This window comes from Alexandromys fortis, unplaced genomic scaffold (genome assembly GCF_014885135.2).
Source record: "Alexandromys fortis isolate MF-2015 unplaced genomic scaffold, M_Fortis_MF-2015_v1.1 scaffold_67, whole genome shotgun sequence".
Taxonomy (NCBI): domain Eukaryota; kingdom Metazoa; phylum Chordata; class Mammalia; order Rodentia; family Cricetidae; genus Alexandromys; species Alexandromys fortis.
Window position 1 is genome coordinate 3391275 of NW_026067945.1, and position 19745 is coordinate 3411019.

Here is a 19745-nt window from a genome sequence, read left to right on the forward strand (position 1 = left end):
ACAGGATCTCTGAGGTTGCCATGAAGCCGAGGCAATCTCCGAAAGCCAAGGCAGCTTTCTGCACCAGCATCCCTCAGAACACTGTGCCAGGCAAGGCCAAGCACAGTGTGGCCGACTGAGCCCCCCATGTGCCCCAAAGAAAGTGCCACGAAAGACTTGGCATTGCTTTTAGGATGCTGAACAACTCTCTGTCCAACTAGAAGGTGAAATTTAGCTGTCGCTGCAGGTTTTTAAGGCTGTTTGCAACAGCAGTACCCTTGACTTCCATATTTCAAGTGTGGACGCCCTCCTGGATGACCTTTTGCTTTTTTTTTTTTTTTTTTTTTTGTCACTTGGATAATTTCTCTCACCAAGGAGAATGTCCCTCATCATCTCTACCGTGTCGGAAAGACTCTTCCGAAGTTGAAGCTTCCTTGCAGGAAAGAGACTGCCCCTGATTGCAGGTAGAGCCCCTGCGTAGTCCAGAGCCGCCTCTGGGGTAGCAAGACTGCACATGCCTTCCTTAGAGGAAAGTAATAGGGACCGAGAAGAAAATGCCAATAAAGAGAAACTTGTGCTATTGTCAATTTGTGTGTTTAAAATGAAGACTGGAGTGGGCGATGTGGCTCTATGCCAGAGCGCATGCCTGGGCTTCACGAAGCTGGTTATGGTTTGAAAGTGAAATGCCCCTCATAGACTCGTGTTTGAACGCTTGGCCCCCACTGCTCTTGAGGCAAGGGTCTAGTTGGATGAAGTGGGTCATTGGATTTTGGCCTTGAGGTTTCGTTGGCCTGAGCCCTACTTTCTATCTACTCTCTGCTTCCTGACTGCAGACTCTGTCTCTCTGCCTGGTGCTTCGGCAACCTACCTTCCCCACCATGGTGTGTATGTATTTATGTATGTATTATGTATGTAACATATTATTATGTATTATGTGTGTGTATTTATATATATACACACAGAGAAAGTACATACACATGCACACACACGCATACGCGCGACAAGCATTCATGCACGTGAACACACACATGTGCACGCACATACATCCCTTCCATCTAAAAGCCAAAATAAACCCTTTTGCTTCTTGTTGGTTGTTTGATTGTAGCAGTGAGGAAAATAACGCGAAAGATGGGCATTTGGAGCGGCTCCACTGCTGTGGGAGGCCTGACTGTGGCTCTTGGGTGTTTGGAACTGGTTTGCAGGAAGACTATGGAAAGTTTAGAAATAAGGGCAAGAGAGCCTGTGGCATGCTGAACGCAGATTTTTTTTAATTTGTGCACATTTTTTTAAATTGATTTTTATTGAGCTCTTCATTTTTTCTCTTCTCCCTTCCCTGCCTTTCCCCTCCCCACTTCAACCCTCCCCCAAGGTCCCCATGCTCCCAATTTACTCAGGAGATCTTGTCTTTTTCTACTTCCCATGTAGATTAGATCAATGTAAGTCTCTCTTAGTGTTCTTATTGTTGTCTAAGTTCTCTGGGATTGTGGTTTATAGGTTGGTTTTCTTTGCTTTATGTTTAAAAACCACGTATGAGTGAGTACATGTGATAATTGTCTTTCTGTGCCTGGGTTACCTCACTCACAATAATGTTTTCTAGCTCCATCCATTTTCCTTCAAAGTTCAAGATGTCATTATTTTTTTTCTTCTGTGTATTACTCCATTGTGTAAATGTACCACATTTTCCTTATCCATTCTCCAGTCGAGGGACATTTAGGTTGTTTCCAGGTTCTGGCTATGACAAACAGTGCTGCTATGAACATAGTTGAGTACTGAGCGCAGATCTCAATGGAGCATCCTGGTGGGATTCCAGAAGACCAAGATGCTAGGACAGATCCTGACAATAGAGGACAATAGGGCTCTAGAAGGACCTGGACAAAAGGCCTTCTGTTCCACATTATAACAGACAGTCTGCATTCAGCCCGTGTTCCAAGAGCTCACATGAGCCTAAATTTAAAGGTAATGGACTAGTGTGTCTGGCGGAGGAAACCCTTAGGAAGGAGAGCATTCAGGTGTGGTGTAGTCCTTATCCAGAGAAAGCAACATGTGGAGCAGAAGACATGAAAGATGTGGCAATTAGTGGGGGAAAGAATGAATTCAAGCTGGAGATAAGGTAGGTACAAAAGCAGCTTGGCTGTTAAAGGGTTAAAGGGCGAAAGCAGGGCCCTTGTCTTCCTCAGGAGTGTGGCAGCTCAGCGGGCTAATAGCTCTTCTCCCCAGCCTCAGGCCTGTGGGATGGCAGCAAGGTACAAAATCATTTGTGGCCACCTAGAGTGTCCTAGCTAGCTGAAGACATGTGCTTCAACACAGCTAGTGGGAAAAGCATTTTAAAAACAGAGGCTGCCATGGGCTTCCTTGTCCCTGAAAGTTTATGTCTGAAGCCTTAACCCCCCAGTAATGACATCTGGAGATAGACTGTGGCAGCAGGGGTGGGGGCGCAGGTAGGTAGGAGCAACGCCCTTATAAAGTGGACCAAGAGAAGCAATCTCTCTCCCTGCTCCCTGAAGACAACTCTAAGGCGGCTGTCTATGAGTCAGGAAGCAAGCACTTACCTAGCAGAAGCAAATTCGTTAGCATTCCTGGCTTGCAGTCTCAGAACTGGAGAACTCGGGAATAAACGTGTTGCTGAAGCCATGCAGCAGCACACCCAGAGACACATGGTGTCTGATCTGTTACTTCATGCTCTCTGAATTTCTTGGGATGTATGTTAGAATCACAGAGAACAACCTCCTTTTTAAACGTGAATTCCTGCCCCCAGGAGCAGTGGAAACAGTGAGGGTGCTGGTTACTTTGTTATTTATTTGCTTTTGCTTTTGTCAGTTTGGTGCAAAGCGGGTAGGGGGATTCATCTGGAAGAGGGAATCCCAGTTGAGAAAATGCCTCCATGACCTGATCTGCAGGCATGTCTGTGGGGGATGTCTATGATTAATAACTGATGTGAGTGTTGCCACCCCTGGGCAGGTAGTCCAACGTTATCTAAGAAAGCAGGCTGAGCAGGCCATGGACAGCAAGCCAGGAAGCAACCTTCTCCCACAGCCTCTGCTTCAGCTCCTACCTCCAGGTTCCTGGGCTGCTTGAGTGGTTGCCTTGGCTTCCCTCAGTGATGGGCTACTATCTGTGCAGGGAAGTCAAATGAGCCTTTTCCTCCCCAGGTCGCTCTGAGTCACTGTTTTCATCCCAGCAGCAGAGAAGTAACCAACACAGTGAATGCTCTCATGTCCCCACCTGTGCCGTTAGCTCCCACCAGAGAGAAGAAATTACAACCATTCACGTTTTCATTTGTGTTGATAAAAGACTAGATTATAGACCGACAACAAACAGTCACCCGCTTCTCTGTTTTAAGCTGCTAGATTTATTTTATTTTTTGGCAAGATACTGAGAAATGGCCATGGGTAACCTTACAAACTGTGTTTTGAGTTAACCAGCTGTCCAGCTCCTGTCCAAGACAACGCTGGTTTTAGCGCTGAATAACTGTACCTTGGCACCCTCCTCCATCCCGGGCAGAATGGGTAGCTGTTTCCTCCTGCTGGCCAACCGTCTTCCAGGCTGTGATGACATTTTAGTGCCAATTGTCAAGTCCCCACTTGGAGACAAGCTAGTTACTGCACGCTCTCTAGTCTGTGCCTACAATACAGTGTTCTACTCTCAGGGGAACTGGAGAACTGAAGTTTCCATCCGTGACCTTTCTAATAACTCAGGGCTACCATGGGAACATGGACAGAAACCCAGGTTGGCTTTCACTCGAGTCTGAAAGAACCACACAAAACCGGCCGGAAGACATTCTCTTTAGGAACGATGCTGATATTTTTCCCCCCCTCATATCTTTATTTCCACACATTCTTGTGACAGGTCCCTTTGCAGGGAACAGGAGGTTAGCAAAAATAAGCTTCTTAGGTAATTCTAAATAAACACTTTAAATAAACTATCAAAACAACCAGTGGAAAACCGAGAAACATTCAGCGTCTTGTGGGAGAGCCTGGGCGTGGCCCCACCCTCCCTGCCCTACCACAGTGCTGATCTGACTCCAGACTGACTGGGCTCAGAAACCTGCAGGGAGGTTTTAGACGTCAGCTGCAGTGTCTATGCGCCCTTCACTGCCTACACAGCTGCTACAATAACATCAGGGTGAGAGCCCTGCCCTTAGTGACCCGGATACCCAGTAACCAATGACAGCTGAGGATTCCTCCATTCTGGTAAATACTCCGAGCAGAACCTGCCTCGTTGTGCATTCCAGCTTTAGCAATGAAAATGACTAGTTAACACTAAGGCCTTTATTTTTTTTTTTTCAAATTGAGTAAAAGTGGCCATGATATTGACACCCTGCTCATACTAGCATCCACGTGCAAGTTCATGGACTAAGACGATGGCGCCCACCTAAGCCCACTTAGACTTAGACTTAGACTCATCATAAACTCGACATCGTCACTCTGTCTCATGTCATTACACCGAGGCTGTCACCTCAACCACATCCTAATAACTCACTCAGACTTGCCGATTACGGCAAAAATCCAACAGCCCATCTCTGACGGTATTCGAAATGACAGAGGCCAAGGCAGTGACTTCTGGGTCAGGCTGACAGCCATGAGTTCATCTTTATGGGTAAACAAAGGCTTAAATCTCCCGTTCAAATTGCTCTCTTCCTGGACCCTGATGCAAGGCGTTTGAGAAGCAGATCATCTTAAGCCATGCTGCATTTCTCTTCTACTCAGCAATGAAAAAACCTCACTCTCCTCCGCCCAGCTGCTGGAGCCAGAGCGGGAGATGCGCCCTGTGAGACAGGCACACAGGGAGGGAGGCCTTCCTGTACCACACTCCTCCCCTCCCGAAGATGGCATCACCTCGGATCCGTCTTGCTCGGTGCCCTACAGGCAGGTCTGTGGGCTGGGTTCAAAAGCAGGGCTCAGCCCTATCAGAGCTGCTATTCTAAACTCACAGAACGCCGCGCCGAAGGCCACTTTTATGTGATGCTGGATCTTCAGCATTGGGGGTCTTAAAAACAATATCCACATATAAAGGAACAATTCCAAATGAGCATATCATCCTATTAAACCCAGTGGTGCCCAGTTTCAGGCCCATGATTTTGTGGTCCATGTGGCCTTTGTCATTGGACAGAACCAGTCCTGGATGATAGATTGCATGGTTGCATGGGGGGCTCTTGGTTCCTTCCCCTAAACAGTTAAATCCCCCCACCCCCACCCTCGTACTTTTCTGTTCAAAGTGCAAAAAGCTTCTCTGAGGTTTGTATATGGCTGCTGCTTTTTTAAATCCTTCATTCCAGGAGCTCAGAAAGACCTCCAGCCCACGAGAGGTGAGTTCAGAATGACTTACTCGGGAGGCACCAGCTGCTTTGTGCTTCTGTGTCCCTGCCAGTCCAGCTGCAGGCTAAACATCTGTACTCCCTTCACTGCCTACACAGCTGCCTCTTCCCAGTGAGAGCCAATGTTCTGGTCATAAAGGTTACAGCACAAAGCGGCTCAGAACACAGGGCCTAGCCCAGTGGTCCTCACTCCTCTTAATGCCGCGACCCTTCAATACAGTTCCTCATGTTGTGGTGACCCCCCCCCAACCATAAAATTATTTTCACTGCTACGTCAGAACTGCCATCTTGCTATTGTTATCCATCACAATGCAAGAGTCTGTGGTTTCCAATGGTCTTAGGTGACCCCTGTGAAAGGGTCATTGACCCCCAAAAGGGTCACAACCCACAGGAACTGCTGCTCTAGTAGGAGGAGCTTCCCCAGGGCTCGGGTCAGCACAAAAGGTGTCCTGCTATCTCACAGCCTAGTACTGTAAAGACCAACTGGAGACTATGCCGTTAGCAGTCCTCATCCTCAGCTGGCCGTGCCTGTGGTCATGCTGACACATCTGTACAATCAGGACAGTCACGTGACCTGAACCGCCAACAAGAGACCACAGCTGTGCTTTCCAGAGAGAACTCTCAGCCTTCCTTTTTCTAAAGTTCTATGCATAGAAAGCAAGTTATTCAATTTGAAATTAATTTTAAATCTCTGATAAGTAGCTGTTTATTAAATCATCTAGTAGATTTTTTTTGAAACATAGTCTTGTTTATTACTCTATAACATTTCTTTGTTTTGTTTTTTAAGACAGGGTTTTTCTATGTAGCCTTGGCTGTCCTGGAACTGACTCAGTAGACCAGGCTGGACTTGAACTCACAGAGATCTGCCTGCCTCTGCCTCCTGAGTACTGGGATTAAAGGCATGCACCACCACTGCCCTGCCTGGCTAAAATTTATTTCTGTTTTTATTTGTGTGTGTGTGTGTGTGTATGTGTGTGTGTGTGTGTGTGTGTGTAGATATGTGCACATGAGTGCGGGTGCCTACAGAGGCCAAAAAGGACATCGGATCCCCTGGAGCAGGAGTTGCAGGTGGATGTGAGCCGCCTGATGTGGGTGCTGGGAACTGAACTCAGGACCTCCGCAAGAGCAGTGCAGGCTCTTAACCACTGGGCCATCTCTCCAATCCTTCTATAATTTCTTTTTGAAAAGACTTAGGAAAGAGAAAAATTTATGTATTTTTCCTTCCCAGTGTTAGTTTACTGTTTGATATTAGCACATGCAAACAAAACCTACCCTTAAGCATATTATTTTAATCTGGTTAATGTTAAGGTGTCTTGCTTCAGATAAACAGTAGCGCACAGTAGTAATAAGTCACGCCTGTGACCTGGTGCAAAACTCGCACAAACTCTCCCCGCACGTGGAGAGAAAGCCTTAGAGAAAGGAACTTTTTAAGACTAAAAAGATGAAAAAGTATCTGCCGAAGTCCCAACTCAATTGTAAAATCTCAAAGCCTTAAAAGGCCAGAGTCGATCTCAAACCTTTACAAATGAATTCTAAAGCAAACCGACTCGGCCTAGGGTTCTCTAAATAAAGGTATTGATACCCAGCCTCCCCCTCCTCCGTACAGTTAGTAGAGGCTTTGTATATTGGTACGTTAAAGGCTTTGAATAGCAATATGTTTCCAAAGTGCCATTTAAGACAAGATCGTTCTGCTTAATCAAAACCACCCATCATCCTCCTCCTCCTCGTTGTCTAGATAGACAAGGGCCACTTTCTTCTCGTCGGAAGCCACCGACCTTTGGTCTACCATTCTCTGCGGCTGCACAGTCTTGTCAACTCCAGCCTGCTCCGTGCCTTTCTCATCCCCAGCGGAGGCCTCAGAGCTCATGGTGGCTGCCTGCTCGTTCCTACTGTGAGCGGTTCTCCAGCCACCATGCTCAGACACACTGCGAGCTTCCACTTCTGACCCTGCGTCTCGGGTCCAGCTGCGGACGGCTCTTGTGTTACTCACGTCCATCTGAAAGGTAAATGAGGTTTCTTTGGGCCCTGGTGCAATGGGACTTAGTGTGCTTCTGTCACCAGCTACCCCACCTAGCTCAGGGGAGGCCGCCGAGCCATCGAGCACAAATGTTTTAGACAGGGGTCCACGGATGACAAAGCGTTCAGAGGGTCCCTTCTCTGAAGGTCCTATCTGAATGTGTTTAAAGGATCTGCTGGTGCCTGCTGTCCCCTCTGCTCCTGTGTCCCCCGCACTGCCTGGAGGGAACTCAGGAATGACTGTTTGGAATGTATTCTCTTTGTTCCCGAAGATTTCTCTACCCGAGGTGACACTGTGAGTGGCCTGGGTCATACCTGCCGAGCCCTCCACAAGGACCACACCTTCTGAGGCCCTAAACTCCAGTGTCTGTGGGGCTATCAACTTGGAGGTTTGGTGCCTCTGAGGCCCAATGTCAATGTGCTGGATAGAAGTACTCCTCCCTAGAGACACTTGGGTGTTCCCAGAATCCTCTTCGACCCTCCACTCCACTTTGTCCGAGATGGGAGCTACGAACTGGATTTCCTCTCTGAGCCCTTCTTTAAGGCCTAACTGGAGATGCCTAACGAAAGTCTGGGTGCCCACCAACTCTTCAGTCGCAAAGCTACCACCAACCTGGGCTGCCCCAGAAACAGGACCCAGAAAATGAATTTCCTTTTCTACATGAAACTGCTCAGAGTCAGACATTCTGTGGTTCCTGGATATGTCTGCTTCCTCAGACGGTTCTGCTGGGCCAGGCTCTCCTGTACCTCCTGCCTCCCGCCAGGTAGGCAGAGAGCCTTGGAAGGTGATTTCGGTGGACACGTGACTTTGATGGGGACCCAGTGTAACGTGCCTCACAGAGCGGCTAGTTCCCTCAGAGCTGGCTGCCTCACGGAAGTTCCCACTTACCTCCACCACCTGTGCGGCGGGTCCTCCGTAGGACGCCTGCTCAGCCCCCCACATTTCTGTGGGGCCTAGTTTAACATGCCTTACAGACTGGCTTATATTTTCTAGCACATGAGACTGTGCAAAACCTGTTGGGCTGGTGACTTCCACGGTGGCCGACACCGGGCCCTGGGTAACGCGCTGATCTGAGCTGTGAGGGGACCAGTCAGCATCCTCTTTCTCACCAGATGGGCTATACAGTTGCCTGGTGGCCCAGCGCTTGAAGAGAGTGCCCCCAGCAGACACCTCCTCCTCTCCATCTTCCCTGTCTGGGCTTCTAGGCATTGGGCTGGAGCGCTTGGTCAAACTCTCTCTTACCACCGACTCCACGGCCCTCTCGATCTCCCCAGCGTCATCTCTGCTCAGTTCCTCCAGGTCTAACTGATCTGCATCCACAGTCTGTGAGAGATTGACTTCAGCCATCAAGGTCACAGAACCACTAGTAGCGCTCTGGACTTTCTTCACGTCCACGGAGACACTCCCTGGCTCTCCCTGACCCGGTCTGGTCAGAGCAGACAGCTCCTCCTTCATGCGCTCAGGCAAGGTTTCCTCCAGCTGCCCGATGACCTCCGCCATCTGGTGCCGGGGCTCGCTGGAGAAGACACCCTTGATGGAGGTATGGAATTCATGTGGTATTTTGATTTCTTTCTCAATGACTGTGGGTTCCGCGTGCAATTCGCCACTAGCTTCTTCCTTCAAGTGGGCAGAACCAACGGCACCACCCAGGGAAGGTGCTGGAACCTCCAGGACCTTCACGTGCTTCTCTTTCTCCGTGTCATCTCTTGCTTTCCTTCTCCAAGGCCCCTGCACAATTTCATCTTGCCACGAGTACCGGATGGTGGACTCTTCTTCTATGTGGATTTGCCCGTACACTGAGCCATCATCTTCTCTGTCATGTCCTCCAGGGTACTCATCTGGGGTAGACACAAAGTAACTCTGCTCTCCCTCTGAGTCACCTGCCTCCGTCACTTCTTCCACGTGAGGGATGCTCCCCTGGGGCTGCTTGGTCCTTTGACGGTGAGGCACCGAGAATGCCTCATGGGTCTCTTCATGACCATCCTCTTCCTCAACAAAGCCTTTGGGGCTGGGAGACACATCATCGACTTCTTCCACATGGAAGGGGGTAGGAAACTCTGCTGTCCCACCACCGGTGTAGCTCACGGGCTCTTCCACGATCTCCACATTGACGACTTTGGCTCTCCCCTCCCTTCCTTTCAGACCAACGTTGATCATCTCTCCTATCATCTTCTCGGCTGACTTGCCCTTCAGTCCCACTTCCTTGACCTCCTTGCTTAAAAGGTACTCCAGGCCGGCTTCATCAGAAACATCAACGTCTTCCGTCAGCTTCGACTCCAGCACGATTTCTGTCTTGGTTTTCCCACTGCCGGGGAGTTCTTTCCTGTCCACGTAAGTGACCTTCGTGTCCGGCAAAGAGCTGTCCTTCCCTTCAGCGTCTGGAGCTTGAGTGAACTGCTTAAGGATGGTGGTGACAATGTTTTCGGCTATGGTCTCCGTCCTAGAATCACTTTGCAGGGAACCGGCAGCATCCTGGGTATCCAACCGGAACTTGGTCTCTTTCATTTCTGCCGCTCTTCCCCTATTGTCGCCAGCATCCTTCCTTCCGGATGACAACAAGTTTTTCGTGGACACTTCTGATCTGCTGCCCCGGGATACTTCTAGACTGATGGGCACCTCCCTTTCCTTCACACTTCTCTCCTTCGGTGATTTCTTCTCTTTGGGCTCGTCCCTCTGCTGGTTTTCTCTCGCTCTTGCATCTCTGTCTAACTTGGTCAGTTCTTCCCATCTCAAGTTTCTTTCCTCTGAGCCCTTCTCCTTAGAATCAAACATCTTCTCTTCTGGCTTTAATTTGACGACTCCCGATCTGTCCCTTTCTTGTTCCCCAGTGGTTTTCACTTCTAATTTCTTTCCCAAAATGACAGTTCTGTCATTTGACTGAGCGTTGTTCATGGCACCTGCCGCCATGTTGCCCCGGTGATCTTTGTGTGACTCTCTGGTGACAATGGACTCTGTGGTCACCCGTATGGGGGTGTCCCTGGTGCCTTCAACTTTGGATCTATCAGAGAATGTTTTCACTTGAGCATCCGTGTTTCTCAGAAGGCTGGGAGTTGGAACAGCAGGCCTGAGACTGGCTTGACCGCTGGCAGTTTTCTCCAGGGATTTTTGCTGCAGGGTTGTAGCCGAGGAAGAATACCCAGAGGTCAGGAAGCCCCTTCTACTCTCAACAGCCGTGGTTGTCTGTGATTCAAGGTGCCCTGGCCTTGTAGAATACAGAGCTGAGCTATGATTTACAGCTGCCCACGGTGTTTTTTGCCTGGGAAATAGATTTTTCTCATTTTTCCTCTGAATGACTGAGCTGGTGTAGCGGTAGGATGCATTTCTGGACTCTGTGAAAATTGAACAAACAGTTCATTTAGATGACAGGCATCATTATTTTCACCCTAAAAGCATTGCTGTAGGTCATCTCGTATGTCAGTATAAAATATACTATTATTACAGAAAGGATCTTTTCAAGACAATACTTTGATTCCCTACATTATCCTTGGGTTGTTCTAGAACTCCTGTCACAATAAGATACTGCCCCACAAATACCTCCGCCTAACATTCTTCCCCAGCCTCGGGTCTTAGAATACTCCCTTAGCTTAAGAGAACCATCAAAGGTCTGAGTGTAAAGTGTGCCGAGTGGGCCAGAGAGGTCAGAAGCCTTGGGTTTTCTGGTTAAATTTTCACAGTATTATGGTCTTCAGAATCATCAGTTCTGACTGTGTTGAGGAAAGGTTACCGACTTCAGCAGAGAAGAGCTCTGTAATTACAAAGGATATAGTTACTGGATGCTGAACAGCGCATCCCTCCACTCAGGTGCTGGGCCGCAGGGATGGAAGACTTTGGATTTTCTAAGCTGCCTTGTATGCTTATACTAGACGAGGTATAGTTTCAAAATCAAAGCAGTTGTCAGAGCACCCCCTGAACTAACGGCATCCCCCTGGAGTCAGCCTTAGCGCTTCCGGCTATACTCAGGGTCATTCTCAGACAGTGGGAATCTTCAGGTGCACAAACTCCACCAGGGTAACCCGCTCTTCGGAGTGTCAACTGAGTTAAAACATGACCAAGCCACCAACCACTCCGAGAGTGTTTCTTTGTGTCCACCACACCCCATCTGGCTGGGCACCTCTCTATCCCTCCCTCACGGCAATGGAGCCTAGAGCTCTCACTGGGACAGGTTCCCAAGATACCGGGAAAGAGCCCAGGCTGGATCATTGTTTACAAAGATTTCTTTTTCCGGTTAATTCACTGATCCTAGCCTAGAAACCCTGGAAAACAAACCCCCACGGTCAGTAGGAGATATGGAGGCTCCCAGGCTAGTGTTAGGTCCCTCACGTCATAGGCAGCAGCCAACAGTATTTCAGGGCACATTTTAAAAAGGCCACTAAGTGCACTAATAAGTATCGATCCGTTACTAGGCAACCATCTGCAGGTTGAGTCCATAAATAGTTAACGAGCAGCTATACTATGCAGGAAACACAACTACTTAAAGAGACTGACTCACAACTAGACACCTTTATTACACAGCATCTTTCTTTAGCATAATGCCTAAGCATTAAGACAACTTAGTTCATAAAGGTGAGGTACGCATACTGTTCAAGCAGCTTGAAGAACAATGGACGAATAGATCACGTTAGCACAGATACCTACCTGTCTTCTTCCTGACTCTAAAGCCACGCATGGCTAGTAAAATATCACCAAATCCCACACTTAGAATGCTAGTCCTCCCAGGAATTTGGTCCTTGGCCCTCTATTTCTCTCTTCTAACCTCAGGTTGTATATTAGACTTCCAGACACATAGCCACAGGTTAAAATTTTAGTAAACCTTGAAACCTGGCAGGTGACAGCTCTTCTTTTCTGGATGTCAGGTAGGCCAGCCAACGGCTACTTGCATGGATCTCTCCATTGTCTTTCAGACTTACTCTCAAAATGAGGACACAAGACTTGGTGACTGTTACTTAAAGGCAAAAATCCCTTCTAGTCATAGGTGATTAGAACCACAGTTCAGAGGCTGAACCCCGGGACCTGGCAAATCAGAGACGTGGCTAACAGGAGCAACGAAGACATGAACGCCACTGAGGACGGCACATGATGGGCCTCGTAGGTGCTGGGTTCCAAAGGTGCCCAACCTGTGGGCTCTCTCCCCACACCCGGGTTACCTAAAGATCGCAATGATTTCAGATGAAATGTCTATATGGAACACATGCAGACTGTTTTCCTGTCATCCCCCCTGAGCAATGCAGCGTGACAGCACTTTACATGGCACACACACGGTACTGCATACGCTAAGTAACATAGAGGGGATTTGAGGTCTGCAGGAGGATATACAAATGCTGTAACATCTTAGACAAGAAACTTGTGCATCTGCGAACTTGGTTATGAAGAGATGTCCTGGAGACAGTCTCCCCCAGACACCAAGGAAGACTTACGCTGGGCATCCATATGTCTTTTAACCTGACACTGCTTACCCAGAATCCCTTTAAATGTTCAGCAGGCTTAATATTTCATTTAAAAGTTATCTTACAGATTTTGAAGGTCTTCCAAAGGAGCACATTAAGCTCTCTTATGCCAGATCTACTGCTGTAGGAATGAAAGGTCTAATCCGAAGCTTTGGGCCCAGACTACGACAGGACACCTTCCGGACTTGCTACTCCAACCTAAGTTGGCAGAGTAATGAATATCGTTGTAACCCAGCAGGGTTGCACTTTCCAGTGTGCTGGCTACCTGCTATCCAAAATAATAATTTTGGATGTTAGTTCCAGCCATAACTGTTTGGTCTGGAAAAAGACAATAGGCCCCTTCTGTGGGTATAATGAACACATGCACACCCTCACCACCCTGCTTTGGGTGATGCTCCTCGGAGAGGAAGTACCTCCGAGTGTTATCTACACAGGCAGAAAATTCCAGTGACTGCTCCCAAGGCCATTCTGATCCACGCTGTAATTTAAAGTATATCCCATTCAACTAAAACCTAGTTGGTACTTAAAACTCTGATGTACTACTTGTTATCTGGGAAACAGTTTGTTTTCCTCAACCCTCTCTGTCTAGGTAATAAACCCTCCTCCCTCTGCAGAGTGGGCAGCTCTGAGGGGAAGCATTTTAACACTGCAGCGCTAACAAACACAGCCTCTAGTATTTACCTTGCGGCATGTTTTCAATGTCCTTCCTCCAGATCAGTATCTCCGGGTTGCTTTCCCCTTCCAACAAGGCCCTGCGAGAAAGTTATTTTTAAAACAGTTTAGTATAGAGTGAAAGAGAGAAAAATGGTTTTCGTCAAATACGTCGGGCAATATTTTGCCAGTGATCATACCACCACGGGACCATGCGTTTAGGACCTGTGCCTGGAGACGTGGCTTGGGTAAGCTGCTCCGGGATGGTCACGGCTCTCTGCTCACCGTCACTCCCCTGACACCCGGCAGAGCATCTGCTACAGGACAGCTGTTCAAGTGACAACCGCTGAAGGAAGAAAATACACGGGCCGGGCTTCGGAAGTACCGGAGAATTCAGTCCTTCGAGGAAATCTCCCCGCGACCTCTCCCCCCCATCCCCCAAAAAAAAGAAAGGTAAAAGAAAACCTTTCCTGTCCTTGGCAAAGTGGGGCATACACCAAGCAGTGCTGGGGAGACAGATGCAGAAGGGCAGGGCAGGGCCTAGCTTCTCTGGCCAGCAGAGAGAGGCCTAGGCCAGTGTTTCACCCCAGTTACAGGGCCCCAGAACAACTGACCCCTCCCCCAACCTCCCCCCCCTTACAGGAGTCATGGAAGTGGGAGACGGATGGGCAGTGGAGGAGGAGCAGTAACAGACACTGTTTGTAAACAGGAGATTGGATGGAGTTGGCACTTCTTCCTTGTGTATAATACTGATCTAACCTAGGGCCGCGTATATGCTAGATCATACATATGCTATGCGAGGCCACATATAGTCTAGGCAAGTCCTCTGCCCCAGAGCTGCATCTGCAGAGCTGTGTGGACACCGCAGAGATGAAGGTCAGCATGTAGAAAAGCACCCCCACGGGCACCCCACTTTCCCTTCACCCCCTTTAAAGAGACGCAGTGAGAAGTACCCAGCTAAGTTGAGCTCCAAATTCCTAAGATTCCAGTCTTCACTACGTTGTCCTTTTGCATCTGCCATGGCAGAGAGGCACTGAGGAGGGCATGGGCCCAAACAGAGCCACATGCTGGGAGGAAGGGTTATGGGTGGGGTGCCAATCAGCTGGTCACTTCCAAAGACCTACAGGACCACTAGAAGCTGCAGACGCAACCGTCGTATGGTTGCTAGAGCAACATGTGAAGGCACTAACCGCAGCTGCCAGGGATACAGCACACACGCAAAGGCTGATGAAAAGAAGCACAGCCCACGTGGAAACACTGATGTTAGGACCTGGGGTCCACAGGGGGACACAGCAGGGGGACCAGATCCCAGATGGGCTTAGCAATTTGAGGAAACTACACCAAGGTTCACCTCTACTGAGTGAAACGCGGCAATCCCCACAGTGGGCAGCTACAAGAAAACGAAACACAGGGGGTCTGCCTGAGGTTCACGCTGGTGGGCTGACCACAGGAGCAGTCACGGAAGTACACATGCCAAGAACAGCAAGGCCAGGGCTGAAGCCCTTCCACTCAGGACGAAGGCCAGGAAACAGGACACCAATCCATTAATCCCCACCCTCATGACCAAGCAGTTCAGCTTCCAGGAACACAAACAGCTTCCATCATCAAAAAAAACAAAAAAAAAAAAAAAAAAGCCAACCCTCAGAGGGCTGTATAATAAGAGAAACGTCAGGGGCAAAGTCAGATGTCTCTATCCTGGGGTTATTTCAACCGTTCCACAGCTGAGGGTCAGAGCACAGCCTAGAGACAAGGCCATCCTTAGACCATACAAGATTCACACACGCCAAGGCCAGACACAGACCCAGGCTGCCAGACTCAGGACAGAAGGAGCCTTTGGGAGTTCGTGTCAGGAGAAGATATTGCTGATGGGCACGGGGGACCAATGACCCGGGAAAAACTATGCCTTTCCCCACCCCTCAGTGGATAACGGTTCTCTCTCCTCCAGGGCAAAGCCAGAGCTTTATCCAGCTTTTCAGACGACAGAGTCAGCCCAGAACGGAACAGTTGCGCCTCCCATATCCACTTACACATGCGGTTCTGATGTCCCAGAGCTCTGGGCCTTGCCAAGCTCCCTCACGGAGGAAAACAGGCCAGAGTGAAGACAGTGTCTTGAAGGGCCCACGGAACACCCAAAGACAGAACCCGAACCCAGCCCCTCACCTTCCACTTGCTAGGCTTCCCTATGAGACAGGGATGGTGGCAGTGCCTGAAAATTCCAGAACCCATAAATGATGCCCTCTATCTCTACTCTATACCACATTCACAAAAACAAACTCACATAAATGATGCGTTCTATCTATATAGACCTATACCACATTCCTAATAGCAAATTCGCATAAACGATGCTATCTCTATAGACCCTCTATATCACACTAATGAAAGCAAATTCAACCTCTCGGTAATTTCATCCCAATTCCCCCCATTTGTGCTCTCCTTTGTGAGTCTCCAATCTGCGCCCCTGTCCGTGACTGAATCCTAGAAGGCAGGGGCACATGTCACCTGTACCCAGTACAGAGCCTGAGATGGACGGCCGGCCCCTGGGTTCGCAGTTCTTGCCACTGGAGCACTTGCACCTCAGTGACAGCACTAGACCCTGACTTGTCAACACAGCTCCGGGGACTAACATGGCAAAGTCAGCGGCGCTAGGGAGATTTCCTGTGACCCCTTCAAAGAGCGGCAGGAGGGACAGACTCGTACAGCTTTAAGAAATGCGTAGAGCGCTCTCCGAGGCTCCCACCAAACCCGGTTATTTTAAGAGCAGGCTAGGAAAGCTGCCTCCAGGCCACTGAGACTGTGAGGATGCCAACTCCCTGAGTCACTGACTATTACAGAGCATGTCATACAGCTCCACGGGCCGACTGCCTCTCCAATAGGAAAACAGGCAAAGAAGCAGGAGACCAGACCCTGGCCTCATTAGGAGCCCGGCACAGCCCATGATGTGGAAGGGAGCTGTAATGTGGCCTCTGGCCCCATTCCAGGCCCTAATGGGCCACCCAGCCTCCCAACCAGCCTGGTATGAGGCTGCCCATGGCGATGGATGCGCTGAACAGAATTTCAGGGCATATCAGCTAGTCTTCAGCACTGTGGGCGCAAGGCCGATGAGACGCTCGTCTCCCATAACCGAGGATAAGACGAGGGAGAGGGACGGAAGGGGGCATGTCCAGGAGTGACACCTGTGAGGGTCTGTGGGTGGTCCTCGTGATGCTTTCCACAGGTGTGGACCGGGGTGAGAAGAGAGCAGGGTCGCAGACCCTCAGAGTCGCCCCCTTCAGCCTGCTCCCTGCATAGCTGAGCTCTCATGGTAGGGGCAACACGGGTCCCCCTAGACACTGACCAGAGCCAGTCAGTACTAGAGGATGGGGGAGAAGGGAGAGGAGAAAAGAGAAGGACACAAATGCTGAGTCTGGGGACGAGGAAGGGACAGTGTGCGCCATCTGTGTTCATTCTTTCCACGGTAAGTTGTATTCCAAAAGCCAGCTGTAGACCGAGACTGGAGACAGAAAACAAACAAACAAACAAACAAACCATGGTACAATTAGCAGACAAGCAAAGGATTCTGACCAAACAGAACAGAACCACTGGACCTTGACTCAAATCCTGGACAGGACTTCTGAGTTACCTAAGCCTCAGCAGGGCGCTCTGACCAGTGGCGACTTACTTACCCCAGTTCTGAAATGGGACGGATGCTTAGGTTTACGATGGCAATTAAGTAAGCAGCAGAAAGTTCACAGAACAAAGGCTGTCCCTGAGTGAGTGCCTGACGAACAGCATCATCATTACCTCCTTCTACGGCCTCAGAGGAAAGGGATTCTCAGCTACTGAAGTCAGCCAAGGAAAGGAGTGTTCTCTTTCTTCATCTGGCTAGCGCCCAATCCCGGCCAACCCTCTCTCTCACTTACTGTTTGTGTTTCAGATAGTCTCACAGGGTAGCTCAGGGTGGCTTTGAACTCGAGATCCTCCTGCTTCAGTCTCTCAGGCACTAGGACACAGCACGTACTACCACACCTACCTCCTCTCAATTATTTATCCTTTATTTCATTTTTTTTTTTGAGACAGAGTCTCTCTTTATAACCCTGGCTATCATGGAACTCGCTCTGTAGACCTGGCTGGCCTTGAACTCACAGAGATCCGCCTGCCTCTGCCTTCTAAGTGCTGGGATTTAAAGCAAGTGCCACCGCCACCCACCTCAATTCTTTATTCTCAAACTACAAAATTTTGCCCATCCCAAATATTTTTTTACTAGCAACCAGGTCTCAGCGTGAAACACAGATTTCTAAATACCTATACCCCCCCAAACCAGAATATAACTTTAAAAATAAAATCTACTTCATTGAAGCTGGTGCAGGTGCTCAGAAATATAGTCTTTAAACACATGTGAGAAGATACAGGTAGCCTGAAAAATAATGGAACAGCCAGAAATGCCATGACCACGAGGCTGCCCACATTCCGTGTCACCTGAAATCGCTTCACTAGTCGGCTTAGACACCACACTCTCCCGGCCTCTGTTAAAACACTGATATCTCGTCCACTGTGATCAAAAAGTGGAAGCAGGGAGTTTTGTACCACCATTATTTATCTGCCTGAGGTTTTGTTTGCTCAGTGTGGGGTTGGGGAGGCAGGACGCACTTGTGTACAGGTATGTGCCTGCACAGAAGCCAGACTCTGCTCTATTCCCTCCAGTCGGAGACTCTCACAGATCCTCTAAACTGGTAGCCAGCAAGTTCTAATGACCCTCCTGTCTCTGCCCCCCCGTAGCAGTGGAATTACAGCTCAGTTTTACCAATGCATATAAAACAAAGTAAATAAACTACTCTAAAAAGAATAAAGAACTCACATCATTGTTTGCACAGCAAGTGCTCTTAGCCACTGAGCCATCTCCCCAGCCCAGATGTGACGGTCCCTAACTTAACTTTTCTAAATGGCTTACCATATCTATTTACTGGACGTGTGTGCGCTCACACACGTGCCACGTTATGTGTGTGATCTCATGACCTGGGGGAGTTGGTTCTCTCCTTTTACCATACGGGCTCCAGGGAATCACACGCAGACTTGGTGGCAAGCATCTTTACCCACTGAGACACCCTCACCAGCCCTAACTTTAAGACATGGGCAGTCCATCTCTGTATTATACAACCGTAGCTCAGGAGATGAGACCTCAGGACTTCCTCTGCTGCCTTCCTGTTTCCGTGGATTGTGTTCACTCCGAGAGAAATAGTTTGCAGCTGGAAAGGTTTCTTTGCGGCTCTGTTTCAGAGATTCCTATTTGTCCTATATCTGTGCAACTGCCTTGAGACTGGAATTACAGGGTGAGGCGAAGCAAGAGAAAGAGCAGAGAGGCGACCAGGGACAACAGGGACCTCTTTCCTGGTCCCACCTCCTGGCGTGTACCACTTCATCCCAGTACGGCTGTCCGCTGTGAGTCCAATGAGACAATCCACGGATGGGGCCAGAGCCCTCAAGATCCAATCAATTCCAAAAGCCTGTCAGCTGGTATTAACCAAACCTTCGTCTGACACATGCTCCTGCTGGGGCTTGTTCCATCTCCACACCACAACCCAGGTGGGATATAGAACCTCCACGAGTCCTTCACTCTGCGTCTTAGTTACTTTTCTACTGTTGTGCAGAAACCATGGCCAAGGCAACTTAGGGAAGGAAGTGTTATTACACTTCCTGTTTCAGAGGATGAGCTCGTGACCATGATGGTGGGGAGCATGGTGGCAGGCAGGCAGGTAACTGAGAGCCACATTTTGAGACGACTACCACTAGGAAGAGAGAACTAACTGGGAATGGGGTGGGCTTTCAAAAAAACAGGAGACACACCTCCTGGCACAAGGCCATGTCCACTCCTCCTTCCCAAACAATTTCACCAAATGGGAACCAAGTGTTCAAGCATATGAGACTATGGGGGCCATTCTCATTTCAACCATCACATGTCCAGAACTAAGAATGCAAGGTCTCATTTGAATTCTGACCAAGGCTACATGAACTGTCTTTCAGACCGGAAACTGACGCCGTACCTTCCCTCCATGACAGACTTCAAGCTTCTTTTACCCATCGTCCCTTCTAGCAGCTGATGGATGGTGACAGGTATGTTACTGTCTTGTGGGAAAGCTGCTTATTTTACGATTGCACTTTGTACTTATTCTCCATCCATCACAGCTGTACGAGAGACCCTTATGTGTGCAGAACGCTGCTCTCCAGGCAAAACAGCGGCCATCGTCATCAGATCAACCCAACCATTTATATGCAGTTCTGCCGCAACTGCATGTGGTCCCGGGGGAGTTTGGGGAGGGTCTAGGGTTCAGAGGCTGAGGGAGGGTGACTGGAGAAGGGCTCTGTC

At 49.1% G+C, this 19745-nt stretch overlaps 2 protein-coding genes across 7 annotated transcripts in view; one reads left to right on the forward strand and one right to left on the reverse strand.

Moving 5' to 3' along the window:
- Ttc23 (tetratricopeptide repeat domain 23) overlaps nucleotides 1–566 on the forward strand; it is a 64857-nt gene extending 64291 nt beyond the window's left edge. For 4 of the 5 annotated variants that reach the window (XM_050149165.1, XM_050149166.1, XM_050149163.1 and 1 more), the window contains one exon: nucleotides 5–566. In XM_050149165.1, the coding sequence (XP_050005122.1) occupies nucleotides 5–119 (115 nt within the window). In that variant the 3' untranslated portion in view covers nucleotides 120–566. The remainder of the gene's footprint in view (nucleotides 1–4) is intronic. The other variant, XR_007593007.1, reaches the window with a different exon arrangement.
- Nucleotides 300–19745, reverse strand: part of Synm (synemin) — a 34228-nt gene continuing 14782 nt past the window's right edge. Inside the window, exons 3-5 of one of the 2 annotated variants that reach the window (XM_050149161.1) lie at nucleotides 13436–13506; nucleotides 8199–10639; nucleotides 300–7289 (exon numbers count right to left, since the gene is read on the reverse strand). In XM_050149161.1, coding sequence (XP_050005118.1) covers nucleotides 6990–7289; nucleotides 8199–10639; nucleotides 13436–13506 — 2812 coding nt within the window. In that variant the 3' untranslated portion in view covers nucleotides 300–6989. Of the gene's footprint in view, nucleotides 10640–13435; nucleotides 13507–19745 lie in introns of both variants that reach the window. The other variant, XM_050149160.1, reaches the window with a different exon arrangement.